The sequence below is a fragment of the Centruroides vittatus genome, unplaced genomic scaffold (assembly GCF_030686945.1).
Source record: "Centruroides vittatus isolate TY-2023 unplaced genomic scaffold, ASM3068694v2 contig_4, whole genome shotgun sequence".
Classification (NCBI taxonomy): domain Eukaryota; kingdom Metazoa; phylum Arthropoda; class Arachnida; order Scorpiones; family Buthidae; genus Centruroides; species Centruroides vittatus.
Genome location: NW_027122214.1, coordinates 3,614,471 through 3,638,163, shown reverse-complemented (window position 1 = coordinate 3,638,163; position 23,693 = coordinate 3,614,471). Strand labels below are relative to the sequence as shown.

The following is a 23,693-nucleotide window of genomic DNA, read 5'->3' as shown; positions in this document are numbered from 1 at the left end:
CATGTGAATTCACTTTTCCGTGAAAAGTTGTATTCTTGAAAGTACAGAATGAAGAAGATGCTTGTACTTCCGACCTGCAACTTCATCTTTCAATCTTTTTCCCGTGAACGAAACATCTTCCTCTATGACCCGGATTTCGTAAAGGATACTTAAGGGAGGCGCGATATTTTCCAAGTAGAGGGGAGGAACCTTCTCCCTTTAACCGTACACTTAAGAAGTATTGGAGTTAAGCGAATAGAAAGTACCGGATATAGTTTTAAGGGAATTTCTGGAGATCCGTACGGTTTGGATGGTTCCGGTCGTTCGATCGAATTCCGAACATTTACAGGAACGTAACTGAAAGAATTCGATTTTTCCGTTCGTCTTTACTCGAACCGAGATTTCCAAAAGTCGGACCGACGTCAGAAGGCATCTCTGGATCAGTCTGAGGAGAGAGTAACTAACACACGGTAGTCCGAAAGAAGTGCCGGTCTGAACTCATACAACCGATGGAAACGAATATCTAGCATAGGTTAGCGTGGTTAGATCACCCGAAATAGTTAAGAAAAAGACGGAGTGTCTTTCGGTAAAATTTGATTCGAACCGGGATTAGTGCTTGAATGGGTCCATTGGAGTCATTTGGAAGAGCTCTTCTTTCGCTCCGGATAGAAAAAGCTTTTTGACGGCTCTGGGGAATAAAGATGTCGCGTTTGGTCCTGGGTGCCGGGTTGCAAAATGTTTCGGTTTATTTGGTTTCGACAACGCGACAGGTGGACGATCTGCCGAAGGGGATGGGATGACTCCCGGAAGGAATTTTATGGGAACTGGACCTTATTTAGATGTTACTAACGTCAAGAAAGTCCGGAAATCTGCACGTGGCCAGCCCTTAGGAGAGGCGCGAACCGAGTGGTTAAAACCAAGGAACAGTGTTCGGTGGTTTTATCCACCCGGCCACCGAGGAACGGTCGAGTCGATAAAACCGCTCAGTGGTTTCCGATTTCGTCGGAAGGTCGAATGAAAAGATCGGCCGATAGAGAAGAGAGTCTCCTTTTTCTCGAAGAGGTGGACTTTTCTTTCTGGTCGTCTTTGGTTTGGCTTACTGCAGACCAAACTTTGGTTTTTCGCTTTCCGGAATCATTTATTCCGTCTCCGCTCTTCCGTCCTCCCGTCTCCTTTCCGGTAACCGAATAAAAAAATCTTCGGAAATTCCAGCCGCTTCTATTGTTTACTTTCTTTATTTTGAACTTTTAAGAAAGTAGCGACACGATAATAACGATTGCGTTTCTCCACAGTCCGACTCGGATCTGGTGTTCGAAGACTTTTCTAACGGCGTCTCGGACGACACGTCGACGAGAAACGGCGTCGATCCTCTGACCAGTCCCCTGCTGAGGGAAGAAAAGCGGAAGTGGCCCGGTCCCTCGGACGACGAAGACTTCTGGTCTGACCAAGCCTCCGGAGACCACGTCAGCGGCGATGGTGTTGTCACTGGCGACGTCACCCCCGACGTCTACGGGACTCCGCCCACCGAGGCGCTCGGTAAGTATCGCCATCTGGCGATCCTCTTACATATCAAAGACCGCTGAAAAGTTATCTCCGCGGAAGTAAAGGATTCGGCAGTGTCTAGTCGGTTTCCTCAGTTTACGGTAAACGAAACGGAAACGTGTTATCGGTTCGGTTTGGATTCCACCCATCGAGAACCGAAGAGATAGTTTATCGGATAAAATCGTCCTTTTGTTAACTGAAATAATCCCGGGGTATAAGCTTGGAATTGGACGGGACCAGCAGCTTCCTTGTGTTGTGACGAAAAGGGGCGTGAGGACATCCGTGCGGACTCCCGGTGCTGGGGGACATCGGAAAGACTAAAACCGAGACGGGGAAGGAAGGGACAAAAGCGGGGAAAGAGTCCTTCCGAAGGTTCCGTGTTTCGTCAGCTACCAACCGACGTCGAGTCTGACGTACCGGAAGTAACGCAAAAGACCCGTGACGTCACAGAGAGAAAGCGGAGAAAATAGCGAGGTTGAGGCCGAAGTTTTAAACGCAAAAACGTGTACGTCGGACGTTCGGCGTCGCTTTCCTGTAAGCCTAGAAGTTTGACAATGGTGTTTGGAACGTCAGTGGAATCATGCTCGACATTCCAAACGCCATTGTCAAACTTCTAGGCTTACAGGAAAGCGGCGCCGAACGTCCGACGTACACGTTTTCTCGTTGAAAACTTCGGCCTCAACCTCGCTACTATATCTAAAATCGACGGTCAAGAAGACTCTTCGAAAGCTTTCTCCTACCTTAAAATTAGCGTTTTTCCGACGGATGTTGGATACTTTGAGTTTTCTTCGCTCCACCCTTTTTTTAATTTTAAAAATAAACATTTTATGGATTCTAACGACGAAAGCCTCCGTTTTCCATCCGTTCTTCTAGTCAATCGGCGTCCAGAGTAACTTAAAGTAGGGACGGAGGGAACCGGTCTTTTAATTGTGGCGCGACTGGAAAGTGTTTACGAGCACCGACGAGTGCGGTCAAGCTCCTCTGCGGTACACTTAATTGTTCTGCATTAATTCTTATAATCAATACATGCATAAGATGCATAAATTTATATAATATTTCTCAAGTTTCACTTTTTATATTAGTTAAATTACCGCGTAATATATTGTGTTTTGTTAATTCGGCTGCGGGCGGAATAGCGCATTAAGTGCATTACGGCAATTTCTTCGGCTCGTTGAATTGATCGAGTTACTTTCTAACTACTGTGTATTTATCTGATTGACAACTCACCGTGAAAATGCTCTTATCTCATACACACGCGTACGTTACGAGATGCTACAATATCACATTGCTCTCCTTCACTAATATCTTAAGAAACATGTTACACTTGGCTAGAAAATACTACACCGCCCACAAATTTTTTAAGTTTCCATTATAAATTACTACGCGGGTGTACTGTACATAGGATTTTTATTGTAAAATATCCCCGTTTATAATCGAGATATGTCGGTAGTTTAGTAATCGATCTGGCTATGTAAATATAACTGTATTAATAACGTAAAACAGTAACACTTGTGGTAGGTTTGGGGAATATTAGTGAACCGCAGAACTCCTGTTGAAAATCGTTGCAGTCTATCCCAAATTTCTGGTTCGATAAAGGAAAGCGGAATATGCCCACCTCTCGTTTGCACTGTACGCTGTACGGATCATCGTTGCCGAAATTGTCACGTTCCCCTTCCTTTCGAGACGTCAACGGTGTCGTTCCTCTTTTCGCTTCGAAAACCGAAATTTTTCTTGGAATATTTTCTCTTTTGACCGTCCGTGGCTTGACCCGGCGGGTCCGTCGAATCCGGTTTTCTTCTGTAAATATCGGCCGGACGCTCGAAAGTACCCGGGAAAAAAATCGTTTTTTGTGGTATTTCTAGGGTTTTTCACTTCGATATATCGTCTTTTCTCTGTCCCGGATGCTCTTATCGCCTGCTTCCGAACGACATCCAGGACAAGAAAAAATTTGACAGACATCTTTAAAAGTCTAAACTGGATTGATGATTGTCAACCACGGGGTACGAGATACTTTTCCTGCGGGATAGACTTTAATTAGTCTTTTCGAATATTTATTTATGTCTTTTTATAATTGAGATCTTAGTCATTTTAAAAATCAGGTCTTAGTAAAATGTAAAGATCAAATTTAAATGTGAATTAGTCTTTAGGATTTACAATAGAGAAAATACACTGTGCAAAACTTAAGCAACGATGTAATTTTTAAGCAGACAGCCATGAAATTGTAGAAAAGCGCTTGTTGCGATCAGTACAATAAACACCCAACTCAATAGAAAGGTGATTCGTATTCAGGAAGACATCATAGGTGACTTGGGGCACGTAGAACTTGTGCAATAAGCAAGGTTACAATAAGAAGGAGGCTTTAATTTCGTACTGTATGCGTTCTATTCATTTTTGCGCTAGTATGCTTTCTTCATCCTTTATGTACAAAATATTGTGTCCGTATTCCGAATTTCATGTCTCCCGGGTGATTTCTTGCGGAGTTACGGCAAAAAACAATTGTAGTTTAAGTTTTACACACCAGTGTATTTTCTCTGTTGTAAATCCGTAATCTACACCCAAATATTTTTATATTAACGAATGTCACAGAATTTTTTTTTGTTTTTAATTGCATAGGGCATACCTAAACTTGGGCTAAAATACGCGCAAAAACAGGGAGAGAGATCCCAACTCCTTAAATAAAGAAACAAGTATCTCTCGCACACCAAACAACAAAAAAAAATCCTATTAGATTAGTTCGATTAGAAGGTTCTTCCCGATCGCCGCGGCGTTGTGTTAAATGTTCGAGCGAGTTACGAATGATTAATATCGTGATTAATATCCTCTCGTTCTCCGTCTTCCCTGTTTGTTTTTCGTCACCGGAAGCGACCGGAACCGGAATTCTGTCGTCGCCTGCTTATAAGATCCCAGCTTCTTTCGGTGGTAATGACTTTTTTTTTTATTTTGACCAGAGTAGACGATAGAAAAACGTTTATATTTTTCCCCTCTTCGACCAATGTATTATGGATCGTCCTAGTTTTGAGAGGATGGTTACAATTCGATGGGAAATAAAGGGACGTGGGACGACACGACGAAGACGTAATCTTATATCCTTAGAGGTTATTCGGTGATCTTCTCCAGACAACAACAACAACAACAAAAAATATAAAATTTCTTGTTGGAATCGTTCCCCGGGATTCCCCGAATGCGGATTTCCGTCCTTAAGAACGACCCAACCCGAAAGACCGAATAAAGATCCGACCGTAGATTAGGATGGTGGCCGCGTCTTCGGCGTTGGATCCTTTCGCGTACTTCCGTTCCGAAGGAGACGGACGGCGACGTGGGAGCGTCCAGATTTTGCCGTTACGTAATTTATGATCGCGCGAAGGAATTCCGTGCGAAACAGTATTGGCGGGGGCGAAGAAACAGCCGTCTCCCGGATCCGTAATCTAAGTATGTTTTTCCGTATTGTTTAGTGAACGGGCAGTGGCGTAGCGAACATAACTGGCGCCCGACACTTTATTGGCGCCCCTTCACCCTCCAGAAACACATTTAATTTGTTTTGGAGACCATTTGGGCGTCCCTCTGCTAATAGCGCCCGGTGCATGTTGCATCCCCCTGCACCCCCTCGCTACGCCACTGTGAACGGGAGCTTTCTCGTTTCCGTCAGCGAGTTTAGGGGAAAACGTTAAGAAAATAAACGGGAGAAGCGCGTGATTGGCGCGATAGGTAAGTTAGTAAAAGGGTTTAGTTACCAAAATTAGTTCTTGTATATACGCGCCTTCTGGGCTCTCCACTTTGATTGGGAGTTTTCCACTGTCTTTCTGCTTCTAAACATTTTTTTTTTTTTTTAACCGACGTGTTTCTTCCTTCCTCGTTGAAAGCATACTTTCCTGAGGACGAAAAATACCTGAAAGGTACGACGAGAAGAAGAGACGAAGGCCGTAACAAGGGTATAGCATTAAAGAACTTGTGGGAAGAGTGAATGATTAACAGCACGATAATCGGCACGCGAAGACCGGGATATCGGGTTATAAAAGGACAATTTAAGGGGTGCATCGGGTGGTCCTGGCGAAGACGATGAAGATCGGATGAACGATTTAATCAGAAGATGCGCGAAAACAAGGAAGGAATTAAACGGGTGGTCAGAGATCGCTCGTCGGGAGGAATTAAACGATATAAACCTTCCGAAAGGAACGTTCTTTCCCCGAATATTTGTGTACTTTTTTCTTTGACGAGAAGAGTGATGTTCGGATAGGAACGTGCTATGCGCACTGTCTCCTTTAGCCATCGTCAGTTTAATAGGCGAAACGTTTATTTCCAGAAGATGGAATTAAATAATTGGAGACGAAACATCTTTTGAAGGATAGAGGAGAAATCTTCATCGAGTTCGAAACGACTTGGGTATCATTGTTATGTAAAAAAAATAACAACTAAATTAGGCCTAAACATTATTAAAAAAAACGGTGTAGTTTTAGTAGTCGTTTGAGGAGGATGCATTAAAGTATTTCTTTTTCTTTTATCGCTTCTATTCTGCGATTGTATTGCCGGAAATTGCTGTGTTTTTCCTTAATCCGGAAATCTCCCGGATCTCCATTTGCCTCCGTTTCACTTTCGACCATCTCCTTTCCCTTCTCCGAATTGTCAGATCTTTCATAATTATTTTAAGTAGAATCGACGGGTAAAAGAGAATCCGACGTTTCTCTTCAGAAATCGGAATTTTGCCGTATTCGACGACGAGAGTCGTCCTAATTCGTAATCGGCGACCTTCGAAGGAACAAAGGATAGTTTGTCCCTTTCCTTCCTCTTCCGTTCGCCCGGCGTTCTCGCACTTTCTTAGGCGACTGGCTTTTTCTGCCTTTACCTCGCCGAAAAGGTCGACCCGTAAGTACGCGAATTCGATTTTCTCTTTCGCGCGCACTCGTCGCGTACGCGCGCGCGACGTCTCGCTGAGAAACTTAGAACCCGTCGATTGACTATCGATAACGTGCCTCTTTCGAACTAGAGTATCGAGTTTCTAAATTGAGAGCGACAAGGGCGGTCCTTCCGATGTTTATCCTTTCCAAAAACGGTAACGAAATTGTCGAAGGAACCCCGACCTTAATGGGCACTCTCCGGCTTTTTCGCCGATTAAAATTAACGGTCGAAACAATTCTTTACGTCATTCTTAATGGAAATTCGACAATCCGTCCTGTCCAAAGACTAAAGCGTTTTTTTTTTTTTTTTTTTTTTTTGAAATTCGATAAACCGGGTTTTATTTTGGACCTCTTCGTATCTTTTTATTATACTAACCTTTGTACTCTCGAGAATTTCGTCTTTGAAAATTGCCAAATTTCGGAGTGACGTCAGCAAATATTCCAATTTTCGGGAGTTCGAAACGGTCCGAACAAGAGGGGGGTAGACGGGCGATCGACGGGAGTTTAAGAGGAGAGCGTCGGAAAGGTTTAAAAGCGAGGCCGAGCGAAGGTGGATTAAGAAAAGAAAAAGGAGAAGGTCATAACCCGAGAGGTTTACCACGGGAATTCGTTAGGTAATTAACCTTGAAGCGGGTATTTTAAGTCATTACAAAGTCTCCGACTCGAATTCTTCCGAAACCACTTACTTCACCCGACACTATTCCCGGGAACGGGCGCGTTTCTGGTATAAATGCGCGCGTGACGCGGCGGCGTAGGGGTGGAGATCATCGACGCTGGAAATGGCGGTCTCCGCGTTGCCTCTGGTCTTTGGTGAGTACCAAAATATCCCTTTTCTTCTCCCGTTTCCATCCATTTTTAGGGAAAAACGAAGTAAATTAAGTAAGTTTCTATTTAAAAACAAATTATTCCGTTTCGAACCCGATTGTAAGAGTCTAGGGAAGTAAAACACTCAATCTTTTTTATTTTTTTTTTTATTTTTAGCGAAACGGAGGATAATCGCGAGGAAGAATTTATGGTCCGTAAGCGGACGATTTGCGTAGGAATTTGATGCCAGGGGATGGGATGGGATCGGGCGAAAGACTACTTTATGTAAAAACGAAGACGTCGTTGTTTAGAGTTTGTGTTTTAATTGGCGTCCGCATTATAATAGCGCCCCGTTTCCTTCACCCGCCAATTATTTAATCGCGGCGACCTTCTAGAATTTCTCCAAATAATCGCTTTTGTTTCTTCACTCGTCTAGTCTCTAAGGTTCCACGCGGAAACCGTCCTTTAAAAAAATTTCGATTTCATATTTGATCGTCTCGAGGGGATGCGCGCGTCCAGTGACCCGTCGCGCGGTTGCGCTCACACTTCGCCCTCAAGAAATTCTAGATGCGTCGGAAAAAGGAAGAAGAGCGCCCTCCGCGCGTTTTCGCGTCCGTTGGGCTGCGAAGCGAGCGTTGGATGAGATGAACGAAATCCGCGCATCGACGTTTGTTCTTCGGAGAGGTTTTTTTAATCGACGTGTGACGTAATTGTCCTCCTCGGTACTTTCGACTCGACCTCCGAGGAATCGAGTTATTTCTTCCTCTATTTACGTCGACGGTTTTACGACTCTCCTTCCTTTTTCCCGTTTACTTCTTTAAATTAGCGGAAACGATTCAAACAATTAATCTTTTATGTATCAATTTGTTTTCCCACTTGTGTTTTATTCTTTCGCTCCACTCCTTTTTTTTTAGATTTTTCTTCCTTGTTCCTTTTTTAAAGAACATTTTCTTTCATTGGTACAACAATTTTCTTTCATGTGTTAAGACTGATCATTCTGTCGATCTTTAGAGTAATTTCATAGCTTTGTTGTCCCAACCAGCCCATAACTTTCTCAATTAACGCTTTTACCGACAGACCACCGAAGACGATTCCAGTAGGAATACTTTCTATCATAAAGAATTTTCGCTATTTCCTGCGTGAAAGGTTTTTCTGGCCAACCACGGAAGACGAGGCGCTATTTTTTGCCCAGCGGTGGTTTTGGAACTAATTTGTTCCTGCAGCGTTCTCTTCGGTCCTGTCGATGGCCAAAGGGAGGAGAATAGGAACCACTCGGGACTTTGTTATTTTTGTAATTGATCTAACAACATCCTTCTCTTTTTTTTACTCATTCGAATTGTGTAGTTTTTCCGTCCTTCTCGAACGTGTTCTTCATAATGGCGTCACTAGCGGGTGCGGGGGTGCTGACCGCGCCGAGTGACGCCATCAGAGATGACACCCAAAATAACGCTATGAAATTTTTGCGCAGTCTTTCAGAAGATATTTATTTAAAAATAAAAGAAAACTGGTAGTGATGGCATCAGAATTTTTTCTATTCTGATACCGTCTCTATCAATTTTCTATTTTGACCATGGTTTCTACGCTGTTGTTTGCCATTTAATTCTCGTCCCATCTGTTATTTTTCGGTATTTAGTCTTGGAATGTTCATAGTTCTAGTTCGGGAAGCTGGAGGATGGCAAAAGCGCTAGCATAAACGAAAATGATCTAACATGAAGTTAGAAAAGAGGAACCGAGGATATTGTTTAGTGTCGTTAACCTTTTGTATTCCGGGCTTCTGTCTACTAAGAGTTGAGTCATAAAGACCGGATGACCAAAGCGGTTTAGGGGTCAGCTTACCGCGCTGGGGAACCCGGAACCGAATCAGGGGGAGAAAGGGCATGAAAAATCCCTGGAACACTAGATTTTTCGTATCCAGTCTGTACCGGATATGTTGGGTCCCGTTCCCTCACCGTCCGGCCTTCCCTATTGTTGATTTAGTCATTCACGATGGATATAAAAAAGAGACTCTCCTGTAAATTAGTGTCCACGGGGAGGAGAGAATTAAAAGTGAAAAGGGAGTTGAGTTATTTATTTTTTTGAGAGATTAATCTTCGGGATCGAGGGAAGCCTTATAAAATATAACGTAATAAGCGAAAAATAAGTCGCCTGAACATAAAAATCGATTTTAATTAAAAAACCAAGCTGACGTCTTAATTATTTCAGTAAGAAAAACGTAAACTCGATCGAAATACTGCGGTTATAATCCCCGTTGTTTCATGTGGTCATCGTAACCAGACGAATCTCGTCCGTATAAATTTAATCATATTTGTAAACTCCTTTACCTTCGTCTCTAATAAACTTGTTTAACCCCCTCCCCGATATTCTACCTCCCGTTTTTTCGTTGAGAAGGAGGACATCGTTGTTTTCCGACTTCCTCTTCATTTCGACTTTTATCGAAGTGTCTGTTTTTACTTTTAATAAAATTATTCAACTCTTCCATCTACTTTCGTATGAGGTAGGCAACCCGACAGGACGGAATTCTGGCAGCTGGAAACAATGGACGGGACAAAGGAAAGATCCGAACGTTGACTTTAAAAGAAACGAATATCAAATTATGAAATCGTCGAATAATTTCGTTTCCGATTTTCTTCGTCTTCTGTCTTTACCTTGGTAAAACGTTTTCCCTTCTTAACCTTCGCCATTTTCTTTCTATTTTTTCACGATTCCTAGGAAAAGTCTTCAAAGTTTCAACACGAGAACTTTACAATTAAGAATCCGTCCGGTTGGAAGGGAGACTGCTAATTCCAGCCATCGATTGGGATTTAATTGAGTGCGCGAGTGAAGAAAACCACCGCGGAAGGGACTTTAATTAGTGTAACGCGAGGGAGGAGGAATGGGTTCTTCCATCACTTTCGCACCAGAAAACTTAATTGACGACTCTGAAGTGTTTATTCTTCTGCATGATAAAATAATTAGTTACATAGGAAGTTTTCCTTTTTTTTTTCCAGTGTACCTGAGAACGACGTTTCTCGTTCTCAATGAACCTTATCGTGCGTCTCTGCGGGATCCCCGGAGTGCCGAATTTCACCAACTGTCCAACGAAATTGCCACAGGTCTCAGAGACATCTATCGATATTCTCCGGATGCCAAGATCATCAATGTCGTCTCTTTCAGGTCAGTCCACTTGCTCTTTCCTTCCCTCTATCTTTACTAATTTACTTCGTCGTTAATTGAGTGGTGATTATTTTTTAGACCCACCATCCATGACGGAAGGGAAGGACTGTTGGTGACGTCGGACGTGGGTTCTTCCTTAAATTCTAACCAGACTGCCTTGGAGAATCAACTGAGAAACGCTGTCAATAGAGGATATGTCGGAAAATTCGTCACCTCGCCCGAACAGTTCACCTACAGGATAAGACGTAATATTTCTTTTTTTCCCCCTTATTCTCTTTGTAGTAACCGTAAGAAGGCAAATGAGCCTTTGACCGGATATCACAAATCTTTCTAAAAAAGAACCCAAGGGTTCTCTTATGCATTTCACCAATTCTTTCGCTTTTTCCTATATGCGAATTTTAAGCGTGTAAGGGAGAAATGCCCCGTTTTTCAGAATCAATATTTGAAAGGATGCTTCTTCCTCTACTAAATATTGTTTAAAAGTATTCTGAAAATTAGAAACCTGCTTTTGCTGAATGTAGGAATGAAGTTACTTATATGGTTTAACGAGAATTGAGCACACTTAATAAAGCAATTTCTTCAATAGAAATTGTTTTTAAAATTTTTCTACTGGGCATATAATGCTGAGGTAACATCTTAGATTTGTTAGTATTGCATTTGACACTATAGTTTGACAAAATTTTCAGACATTACGATTATAAAATTTTCTGAAATTTTGCAAGGATGTTTATGTATTAGGAAGAAATGTTTCTAGAAATTTTCAGGAAAATCGGACCACTGGTTTCTGCCCTGTGGGCACTAAGAAGGCCTCTTTAAGCAAGGCCATTATGGGTTCAGCAAGGCCCACAATAGGGCGGCCGGATGGTGAGGGACGGGGCCCGACATATTCGGATGGATGACCCTCGAAAAATTCCTGGGGATTTTTCGACCCGTTCGAATTCGATCCCTGCTTTCCCAGAGCGGTAGGCTGCCACCTTGACTACTCGGCCATCCCGCCGTCAATATATTAAAGGGATGAGGACAGTATCTCAAAAAGCTTCCATGTTGTACGATTAAAAACAAAAATTTAAAATTTTTTAGTTTACCAAAAAATAAATATATTTCGAAAATTGTTTTCAAAAGTTTTATTATAATTAATAATATAAAAGTTATTTTTTAAAATAAAATCTCATAACAGATGGCGCCACACACAAGTATAACCTTGCAAACAAATGCTTTTTGCCGGGAAATTTATGTAACACGTTATTAATTATAATTTTCATTAAAATTAGACCGAAAGATCTCTGTATTGAAGTGGTGAGGGTGATATTTTAAAAATAGTAAAATGATCCTTATTTTCCGAGTAATCATTTGTATTATTAGTTTTCTATAATTCCTAAAACTTAAAAAGATAATGGCAGCAATTGTTAGGGACGGAAACAAATAACAAATGCCGGGAATGCTCAGCAGCAATATTGCCAGCTTTTACTTTTATTAATCATTTGAAAAAGTGTATGCAGCAATACGAAAATAAAAGGCCAAACCCTTCAAAAGAGAGAATATTTTTAAAATGAATTAGGTGAACATTCGTGAAGACCTGGTGTTTCTTCTGCATGCTTATTTTGAATGAATTTATTATCCAAATTTATTTTTTAATAAGATATAAAATTATTTTATTCGGAAATGAATTGGACATTCCCCTCATAAATATTCGTAAACTGAAGTTCATGTTTATCTAAATAAATACTGTGTTAATATTCACATTTTTCTGAAACTAAGTGTCATTGACTGTGAAGGATTTTATGTTGTGTTTTTAATTAGAATAATTAAAAACAATTGGTCATACTCTATATATGGAGAATTTTATACTTCATAACAGTCTCCAAGCATTTTCAGTTTTAATATTTTTGTTTAATCTTCTCTTATATTACAAATAATGAGATACAGTGATTCCAACATATACTTGAGTAATTGGTTCCATAAAAACAGCATGTAAATGAAAACTGCTGAACTGTGGAAAGCTGTTTAAAATAGGGATCTGTTCTATATTCTCAAATACAGATTTTATTCTGACTGGAGTTTTAACTAAAGTTTTTTTAAATGTACATTTATATAAGATGTTTGTAAAGGTCGCTTTTAGTGTCCTACGTCGAAAAGCCACGCGACAGAGATAATTGGACCCACCTGGCGTTGGGCCATAAACGGCCGGAAAGATCAAAGGAGTAGCATCTCCGTTTAAGGGTCAATGTGTTTGCCACGTGCCGGCCGGCTTGGGGAAAAATGTAAACAAAGGGACGGACGCGAACGTAAGCTATGTAGTCGGGAAATAGAGCGGATGTCTTTGGAAGCTCCCAGGGGAGAAGAAGAATCTGATTGGCCGCAAGTTGTCGCCGTAGAATCCCTTAAAAGCTAAGTGTGGCGGAGAAACGGGGAGAAGGGCAAGAGACTGATAATACGGTAGTCTCAGGCACTTGGACAGCCCGCTGAATGTAGAGAGAGTGTTCTCCTCTGACAACGATCTCAGGGACGGGTAAGTGCGGAGACTGGACAGGCCGTATAGTTGAGCCAACTTCGGAAAGGCGACCTGAATTCCCCGAAGTTTAACAGTCCCCAATAGACAAGCTGACGTGAGATACTACATCTTTGTAGCATAGCGTATGTAATGTGTCGAACATTGTACATCTTGTAAATATTTGTTGTGTAAATAAACTGTATATATTTACTTGTTGAGTGTGGAGGTGTAGCTTTCCTCAAACCATCTTACGGACATTCTCGAGTCACAAAACCCAACTCGAGACGATTCATCGTAAAGATCGTGACGGATTAATAAGGATCTTCACTATGTTACTAATGATAAAAATTACACTTTTTGATTTAACTATCATTTATTTCCATAAAGTTGATTTTTACTTACAACCACTTTAAAGTAAATTTGTGTAAAGAGAGATTACTGTATATAAAGCATTGATATGTTTCAATGAACAGTGTTATTATATTGTTCTTGGACATCCATAATTTATTTCAAAAATTATACAGCATCTTCAAAATGTCTCTCCATAGTGGATGTTGTAGGTTTTAGTTACTCCTTTCAGCTTGTTAATACATTTCAGGTGATACTTGTTCACCAGGCAACATGACTTTAATATAGATGGATAAGCAAGCCAATGATATTGTACATTTTGTTTGAAATGAACTGGCATTGTCTTGTTTATCCAGCTGTATTAAAGCCACTTTACTATGCAATGTGTATAGTGTCTGATCCATTCTTTCACAGCATAGGCAATTTAATGTGTTGTTTGCATGTGCTTGGTGTCTTGATTTAGCCTACAATACCCACTGTCGAGACACTTTTTGACTGTATTTTTTTAATCAATTTAAAAGAACAAATGTTTATTTAAAAAATATACTATTAATAAAATTTTTCATAAACAGCTTGAATGCCATGCTAATTTGCATATTTATAATAATCTGTTTTTTATATGAGCATCTTAACTCCCTTTGTCACTTGACAAATAGACACATGTTATATATAATTTGTCTAAAATGTGCATTCAAAAACTTTCCAAGAAAGTTTACAGTAGATTCGAGGATTCAAGTTTTGACTTTACTTACTGTATTTACTCCAATATAAAATGCCATTGAATATAAGATGCATTTTAATTCTTACATGTTCACCCATGAATTATTATTTTGATTTTTTTGAAAACCAACAACTTGAGACAAATTTCTGTGTAAATTGTTCAATATTTATTGCAAAGTGAAGTTACCATGCAGTAAACATCACTGTCTTCCATGATATTGAAGTTGAAACCTCTTCATTTTTTATGTTACTCTTCTCAATTGGCACTGGATTTGATGCTCACGTCTTTCCATACAATCAATTCAGTGTCATTGGAAGCATCGCAAATGCATTTCTTGAAAGAGCACTACGTATCTTTTTTCTGTGATTTTTAGTCCGTTGTTATGACATTACTGTAATACTAATGACAATAAGCTAAGTTGCTGTTTTAAATATTTTTTATTATGAATATTGGTATAATTAAATTATTAAAATGATTTATAAAGAATATGGAATTATTTTCAAGTAATGAAATTTTGTATTTTTTCAAAACTATTAATACATCAATTTGATTTTAAACATAAGTGAATAAAGGTCTAAAAATAATAATTTAAATAATTACATAATAAAAAATGCTAAGTAACTGAAGGAGTCAACAAATTAACAGAATAATACAAAACAAAATGCTTTTTTGAAACTTGCACATCTCAGCCTCGGATCTCACTCAACAGTTTTAGTCAAACTCATATTTGCATCAATGTTTTAAAGTTGTTTGAACCCTAAGTTTGTATTCAAAACATTCCTTGATCAAATATTTTGAATTGTATTGTGCACAGTAGCTTTTTCTATTTTCTGGACTATTCTAGTCACATTGTCATTTGGATTTCATAACACTATATAAATACTGATTATGATACCTCAGCTTCCATAGCCATGTATACTTCTGTGGGGAAATCTGCATTTGGGTCTGAGTCATATTCTCAGTTTTTTGAGATGATCTGGTCTTAATATGTTAGGCCATATCACTACACTTTCTCCACTTGTGTTTGCATTTGAATATTTTTGCAAAGGTATTTGCAACACTACTAACAATGTGACCTGAATTAGAGAAAAAGTGGACAGATATGTGCAAAAGTAGTGGTGCAGACATGGCAGGATTTGTGGACTGTCCATCTCAAAGTGGACAGTTGACTGATCTGTAATTGGGCTGAAATTTGAAAAAATTGTAGACCATAAATTCCCACTGTTGTCCATCCATCTGTCTCCTTAATCTTGGGAGCAGAGTTAGAGATGAAAGACGAGATCAGATATGGATATGCCAAGTAACTATATGTGAACTTCCATCTTCCTATATGTTATTTCAAAAATAATTCAAAAATTTTTCCCCGAAAGCAGTTAATAGATGATCAGCACAACTTCAACCTTGCTAATGGAAAAGTATGATGTACAGGAGCAAGACACTATAGTACTAATCTGAGGTGGAGAGCATATATTTTAAAAGAAATAAATTGAAATATGATTAAAAATTGCAGCCCATCATTGTAACAATGTCACAATAAATAATCACTCATTCAAAAAGCATTCTAATTCAAAATCCTTTATCCAAAGAATATACATGGATAAGATCAAAAGCATTAGTTCTACTGTCCATGATTAGTTATTGGAGTTACTTTATGGTTCTTTAAGGTGTATTTTGTGCTGTTTCCCTTTTTCTTTCCTTTTTTTTCCTTCTTTTTAGATAAAATCATTATGAAACAATATTAGATAAAATATTTTTTTAGGAAAACGCATAATAAAGTGTTACTAATATATCAAACATGTTATTTTACCATAATAGTATTATAACAGTAGATTTAGAAATAATTTATATAAAATTCCAGCTTAACGGAAAAAACCTTGAACTTTTAAAAAATAACTTTGATAATATATTACATTGTTGATGGTTTTTTTAGAACGTTTATCTAATTTCAGCAAACTTCAAGCACTCTAACCTTACTTCAGATAAAAATTTCTCAGCTGAATATCAAAATGAGATATTAATTGTTTATCAGATATTACTGTTATACTAGTTATTCAGTTTTAATATGCTTGATAGATAGAATATGCCAGTAGTTTTTCTAAAAAAGGATTTATTAGAATTCCATTGATGTTGGAAGCAATAACAAGGCTCTTTTAAATTTTTAAGAATCATATTCCAGTTTTATCTCTTATTGTAATATTTCAAACATAAGAAACAATAATTCTTTTGAATAATTAACAATATTTTCTATTTTCAAGGAATTAAATATGACTATGTCAAAAAATAATTAGTAGTTTTATGTTAATTGGTTTTCTTAACACTTACTGTAATTATTGGAGATTCTGTTGCTAGCAGTCTAGGTATTCAGAGTAGTATTTATCCAGCAAGATCATTTTTTCTTGTTGTTTCTATTTGCAACTATTATCCTAGTAAAAACATTATTTGAAGTAATTTGCCGTGGTAAATGGTATCAAATGATATAAATTGATGTCAACTGGCAGGAATTGATATTAAATAATAACAAACGGCGAGTCATCTGCAATCATTTATTTTGAATAAAAGACTTATTAAATAGTGGAAATATATGAATTGTTGTCAAATAACCTTTTAATTTTTTAAAAATGTTTTCAAATATTTAAATTCCAAATATTTGATCCCAATTGGCATCAAATGATATCAGTTAATATCATTTCATATCATTTGGTCACTTGAAACTGTCCAAAAACTACTTCAAAATGATAACAACCAATATCAATTAAAAGTGATATTATTATTATTAGGATAACTACTGATGATAAAATTAAAACTTTTTTTATTTTTATCATATCAATAAAAAATGAATATGATTAAACCATCGCTTAAAATTTGATTTTGGAATATAGAATTGGCCTATTTTTTTTATAAGAAGTGGAGAAAAAAGTCTGTCTTAATACTTGAAATCTTTTGATCAAGAATTAAGATTTCTTCTCCATTTAAATTAGTTTTTCTTTTACTGGTTTTTTCATTTTCAGAAAATAATTTATCCAAAAATTTTGCAAATGATATAATTTTAAGTAGTTTATCATTAAAAGATAATACATTTTTCAAATGAGCTTTTACTTTGACTCATTTTGAATTTTTCAAGTTCATTAATTAAACATAATTTAAAAATTTGGTTAATGTTACCTATGGTTCCAAGATGGCGGCTCGTCTGATTCCAGCAAGGAAACAGCGGGAACACACGTTCTAACCTAACTTAACTTATTCTAATAATTTTGTTGGTAATAATTATGGTAATTTATTAGAATAGGTTAGGTTAGGTTAGAACTGTTTCCCTTCTTCTATTTGCTGGAATCAGAGACGAGCCGCCATCTTGGAACCATAGGTAACATTAACCAAAAATTTTAAATCTAGAAGAAACAAGCTTAATTCTCAATTTCTTTTACTGATTGTATATGTGAATTTTGCTTTTTTTATAAAGTTGAAAAGTTTAAAATGATTTATGAAATTTGAACTTTAAATTTATAATGAATAGAATTTTTAATTTAACTCATGAAAGTTTTAATCTTAATGATAAATTAGAGTAAAATATTCTGTATTATAAAACCTAAAATTAAAGTTAATACTTCATTACTAAAGACTAATTCTTATATAATACTTTCAGTTCCTCCAGATACACCTTTTATTCCAACTCCTTCTTGTTCTAATGATGAATTAGCTTGTCACTCTGGAGAATGTGTATCCTTGAATAAGAGATGCGATGGTTATCATGATTGCAGAGATGGATCTGACGAGAGTGGATGTCGTAAGTATATCGCAGGAAAAATAATTTTTAAAGACATAATTTATTGCTTGCATTCATTACTAATTTCTGGGTAAGTAATAAATGCTATCCAGAATTGCCTGCCGTTTCTTCACGATGGTAATAATTTATTCCGAGCTAATATTTCTATAATCAAGCTAATTTAACTAAAATTAATTATAAATTAATTTAAATCAAAACAAAATACTTTAGAAGATTTATTAACAATTCATTTCTTTGCATGTAATTTTTTTAATTAATCAAACTTTTGTTTTATAACTGAGAATGAATGTAAGTTTTGCATGTATCATAGTGTGTAGAATTAAATGTGTAGAATTGTTTAGGGCATGGCATAGTATCGCTCCCATTTTGCATGCACAGGTGATGGAAAGTTATGCCGTAGCGATGATCAAATATTGTGCCGGGACGGTACGTGCATTGACCAGGTTCGTCTTTGTGATGGTGTCAGTGATTGTCCGATGGGAGACGATGAAGAAAATTGTGGTAGGTGCACTTTGTCTTTCTGAAATATTTTACAAAATTTTTCAGGTAATTTTTTTGTTTGCATGATTTTCGATGCATGTGAATGCTTTCTGCTATTTCTAGGAAAAATTTATTTTATGTTAACAACTTACATTTTGGTAATATTTTTTTTATAAACAGAAATTTTGTTTATTCCTACAAATTTTTACATTTCAGAATTAAAATTTTAGTATATAATCATTTTGTTTTTCAATTTAATTTTGTTTGTTGTTATTTTTAAACTTTATAACACTCATTATTTAATAATGATAAAGAAATATCTTTATCATTATTAAAATATATTTGTAAAATTTTGACTACTAGTGGTAATAAATTCACTTGTCAAATTATTTAAATAATTAAAAATTACATATGTAATAGGATTTAAAGGATTTTATATACTGTATATAACAGTAGCATAGCAATTCCTATTTTTAGAAAGAAGCTTAAAAGCACCATTTGTTAGAAAACCAAAAACATATTTTTTGCATTTCTCTTATTAAATATACATTTAGAAATATTTCAAATATCAAGTCTTGCATCCCAGAAAAAGTGTCTTATGCTATTGGGATACAAGTTCTCCTTGTTAAGAGCTCTACTGTTCTAGGGTAGCCACAATGTATTATTTTTCAGAAGCAAACTATTTTTTTATTATTAAACAAACATAAATTTCATTTATATTGTTATTATTATTATTACTCTATTATTTTTATTTTTTATACTTTTCCCCCACACTCTAGAACAGTTGTTCTCAATCTTTTTGAAGTAGGGGAACACTAAACTTTGACATTTTCTTTTCGCAGAACACTTACAATACATTAGCTTTAAAGCAGGGATGGCAAACCTTTTTGAAATCAAGTGCACTCGGTCTAGTAGACAACGACATTGGCATTTGCTGATTACATTTCCATACAAAAATTATTTTCATTGTATTGATTTTTCTTTTGCAACAATTTTTAATTGTATATTTGATTTTTTCATGGAAAATGAAGTGGCTTCACGGAACACCCGTGTTCTGCGGACCACGGTTTGAGAACCACGGCTCTAGAAGTCGTTATTCTTTCTGTTTAAATTGGTTGGAGAGAGCATGTACTGATAACTACTTTTTTAAGTAAACATAATTTAAGCCATATTTTCTGTTTCTCATGGGGACAGCTCAAGCCACAGAGCCACCCCAACTTCTGTGTGCTTGGTTTGTGTGTGGTGTGTGTGTGTGTGTATAAAATAAATATATCAAACACAGAAATCAGGGTGGTTCTCTGGCTTGAGCTATCGCCATGCTAAAAAGTCAGATGCTAAAAAGTAATAACAATGTTTTGATGAAAAGTAGAATCACTGTCTAAGTATTTAAAAGATAGCAGTATTCACTTAAAATTGATATAAATGATACATTGACATCATCTTCATATCTACTTATCAGGAGATAAATTACTAACAGGATAAGTGATAATACTTTAAAACTGTTAAAATGAATTTATTTTTTTCTTTTATTCCTAATATATATAATTTTCAAAAAATGCACTTGGTTACTTTAATGAATTTTTGCAATCAAGTCAATAAATCAACGATTAAAGTGATTAAAATAATATATATTATAAAATTATTAAATGTTTTATTTGATACAAATTTAACATAAATTGTTGAAAGCAATAGTTTTTTTTAACATTAACAATTAAAATTATGGAAGATAAGTGTTATTAATGAGCTGATATTTATGAAGTAGGAAATGTGTTTTTAAGTCGACAGTTATAATAACTTCAGATATATTTCAGAAAATTATATATAACATTTTACTATGTTCTGTTTTATTACGTGCGAACTTTTTAAAATATGATTGGAACTTAAATACCAATGTATATTTGAAAATAATTTTAATGTTAAAAGATTGATTTAAATGGAAGACTTCCATATTGACAAGTAATGTCATAATCTTTGTTTTGTGTTATCTTTTCTATATCTTTTATGATAAATTAAAGTTTATTGTATAAGATATTTAAAGCACTGGTTCTGTTCAGATGTTTGTTCTTATGATTCAGATCTAAATATGATAAATGTTTTCAAAAATACTTCTCAAGTTTTTCTTCAAGACTTCTTTAGTTTGAGAATTTGATTTTAACTCTTTTTTAATATAAAAAGAAAGTTATGTCTTTGTTTTAAAGTTTAGATATTAAGGAGTTTCAAAAAGCTTGTAAATCTAGAAATTTAAACACAATATTACATTAGTATCATATTATCTTTTTACCTAAATTATATGTAAAATAAATCTGCAATTATTGAAATAGGTTATTCTAATTTATTCATATAATAAGTTATTATTTGTGAAAGTTTTTCAGTCTTATTTATAAAAAACAAATTTTGTCTCAGGCCCTCATTACTCTCTGGATAACCCTGCAACTTATATGGGGATGAAGAGTTCATCTGTAAACTATATTAAATCTGCAGAACAAATTCCCCAGATCTGATGCCTAAATTATTGATGAACTAAATAAATAAATGTAGTTATTATTGCCCACTTTCAAAAAGAAGTATAAACACTGTTATAAACATCGTAATTAAATGTGAATTTAAAAAATTTATTGAACAGTGAAGTGAAGCTATTCATGAGTCAAAAAGTGATTTTGTCTGTGATTGAAGTTTAAACAAATGCATGACCATTAAATATGTTTTTCAGCAGATATATAGAACTCAGCAAGGACAAAATCATTACAAAGCTGAAATTTTGAAATTTGACCTATGGGCTGAGATAATAGAGATCAAAATTTGCCATGTAAAGTCTATGGGCTGATTGCCAGTTGCAAGCTGGTTCTGTGCTACATGTCAATCAAGTTTATGATTGCTGTTAATTTACTTTGATCTCTATGACAGTTTTTTATTTTGACCTTTACAATAGGCATTTAGCATGCACAATGTCATGATGAAATCATTGTTTTGGAAAAAACAAGCAGATGTGTATCTTGTGGCCATGTATGTTTTTTAACTGATTGCTGTAGTTGGTAGGCAATTGACTGCAATGTGGGTGTTTTAAACATTTGACATTTTTGTCAGTTAGTAGGATAGACATGCATGTCTAATGTTCTATCTAAGAACATTAGAAGCATGTCACGATACTTATATGCTTGTATCAAGCCAAAACATTAAAACATACACTGCAGACCTGTTTTGCTTTTCTAGAAAATACCTAGTTAATTTATCCTTAATAACTCATCTTGGTTTCTTTAGTATAAAAATGGGAGTAGAAAATTATAATTTTATTCTATCAAAACTTTTGTATAATAAGAACATAAATACTTACAATGGATTTGTAATATCTTTATTTCATTTCTTCTCTTATTGTAATAAACATGTAGAGTGGATGAATACAATCTTAAATATAGAGGGCTCAACATAATGCTTACAATTAATTACACCAGCAAAGAGAGTCAAAAATTATGGAAATTTATAATAATAAATGTGTATATAACATTTAAGTATACTTTTAAATGTGAACAGAGTTCTTGTAACTGTCATCTAAAAAAGCTGAAATTTTAAAACACTCTTATATATTTATTTGTTTCTAGAAATATTTCATATGTATAAGATAAGAGATGAAAACTTTTCAACAAAAGAGTTGTAACATTTTAATTCTTTGCACACTTAAACTTCATGATTTCTTATTTGCGTATTATCATACAATTTAAATTCATATGTGATAATATGTAATAGTGACATTATTTATCATGTAATATATGCTAATAGTTAGTTATTTTATGAGATTTTAATTATATTTTTGTTATTAATAAGTGATCATTCATAAATTACTTAACTGTATTTTTATACTTTTAAACTATGATGCCATACACTATAATGCTGTCACACATACTTATGCCCAAAATCATGTATCTCATATCTTTGATCAATCTCCTTAAATGTATTAAGGAACAATACACAGCATAAAATAACATAATAAACTTTATATTATTTTATTAATTACATGTGTAAGGTACAAAGCAGTGACAGACAGTACAGTTTTCTATGCAATAGTTCAGAAATAAAAATGAATCATTCTATTAATCTAACAAAACACTACGTAACATCTTTATAAAGATTCCCACTTGTAATTCATAACAATTATTCATACCCACCCACCCATATCAGCATTATGTATGTATATGGACAGCCTCCAATATACAAAGTAAGTGATTTTTAATAATTAAAGTTAGTCATACCTTTTAATTTTTTTTAGAAATATCTGCTATTTAAGAAAGCAAACAAACTTTGCATCTCTTTTTACATTTTTCTTATTCTAAAATTAGATGAGTTAAAATCTTAATAAAATTACATTATAAGAAGACACTAAATATACCTTACACACTTTTCCAGCAACTAAATTTAATCAAAACAAACTATCAGATAATTTTAAGCTCCTGCCTTTCAAAACATCGGGTATAAATAATTTAATGAGAATGGCATAATTTTAATGATAAAGTAACCTGTTTCTACACAGTTTTGTAAGAAATAGTTTAAGGTTATAGAGGTTTAAAATTAAGATAAAATGTATTCTATTATTTCTTTGTATTTAAATTTGAAGTATATTCTAAAAGTTTTTCTTAAATCTTATTTATTCTAAACTGAAGACACCCAAGCAATAAAGACAAAAGTACTCTTATTTCTGTATTCTTATTGTTGACATTGTCTTGACAAGTTATTTATAAATGAAATCACATTAGAATAGATAACTTTTTGTTTATTTAATATTCGAGGATCGATGAGAACCATTAATATTTCATTTTGTTTTTGTTTATTTTCCTATTACTTCCTTTTACTGTTAGAATAAGGAAAATATATAAATTATTTAATATCTATAAACAATCCATATTAATGTCTAAATTTAGAGTAAAGAGATTTAAAAATTTGTATTACACGTCAGCAAATCGAAAAATTTTTAATTTCTTGGATTTAAAATGTCTGTTTTCATTTGTTCTGCTCATTAACTTAACTTTTGTTAAACAAAAATAATAAGAGAAAGCTTATAAACAAATTGATTATTTGTATATGTGTCAGTTGGAATAAAAATGAAGATAGAACAGTTATGATCAAATATAATTAATTTGTTAATTTGAGCTTATTTTATTTACTTTACAAGTCAAGTTATGAATAATTTTAGATACATTTATAAATTAGGGTATGTTTTGTCAAATTCGAATTTTAAATATTACTTTTGTTTGATATGTATTGAATTACCATAGTTGAATAATACATTAGTAGTAGAAAGTTAAATAATAATATTTGACAGTCTTAAACCTTTGAAATATTTTCTTATTGAATATATTCACTGGTTTTCTTTAAAATTGATAAGTTTTATTTTAAGTTTTGTATGTTTATCTGAAGTACTTTGGTGTAAGTTTCATTTGTAAATTAATACAAATTACCTCTTTAGAATGTGTTGTTTTCAAATTGTTTGACTTTAAATTAATATATTATTAG

General features: G+C 35.0%; 1 protein-coding gene across 1 annotated transcript in view; it reads left to right on the top strand.

Moving 5' to 3' along the window:
* Positions 1-23,693, top strand: part of trol (terribly reduced optic lobes) — a 160,193-nt gene that overhangs the window by 7,315 nt on the left and 129,185 nt on the right. The window contains 5 exon segments of the mRNA XM_067271538.1: positions 1,272-1,515; positions 10,205-10,370; positions 10,449-10,615; positions 17,571-17,711; positions 18,090-18,212. Coding sequence (XP_067127639.1) covers positions 1,272-1,515; positions 10,205-10,370; positions 10,449-10,615; positions 17,571-17,711; positions 18,090-18,212 — 841 coding nt within the window.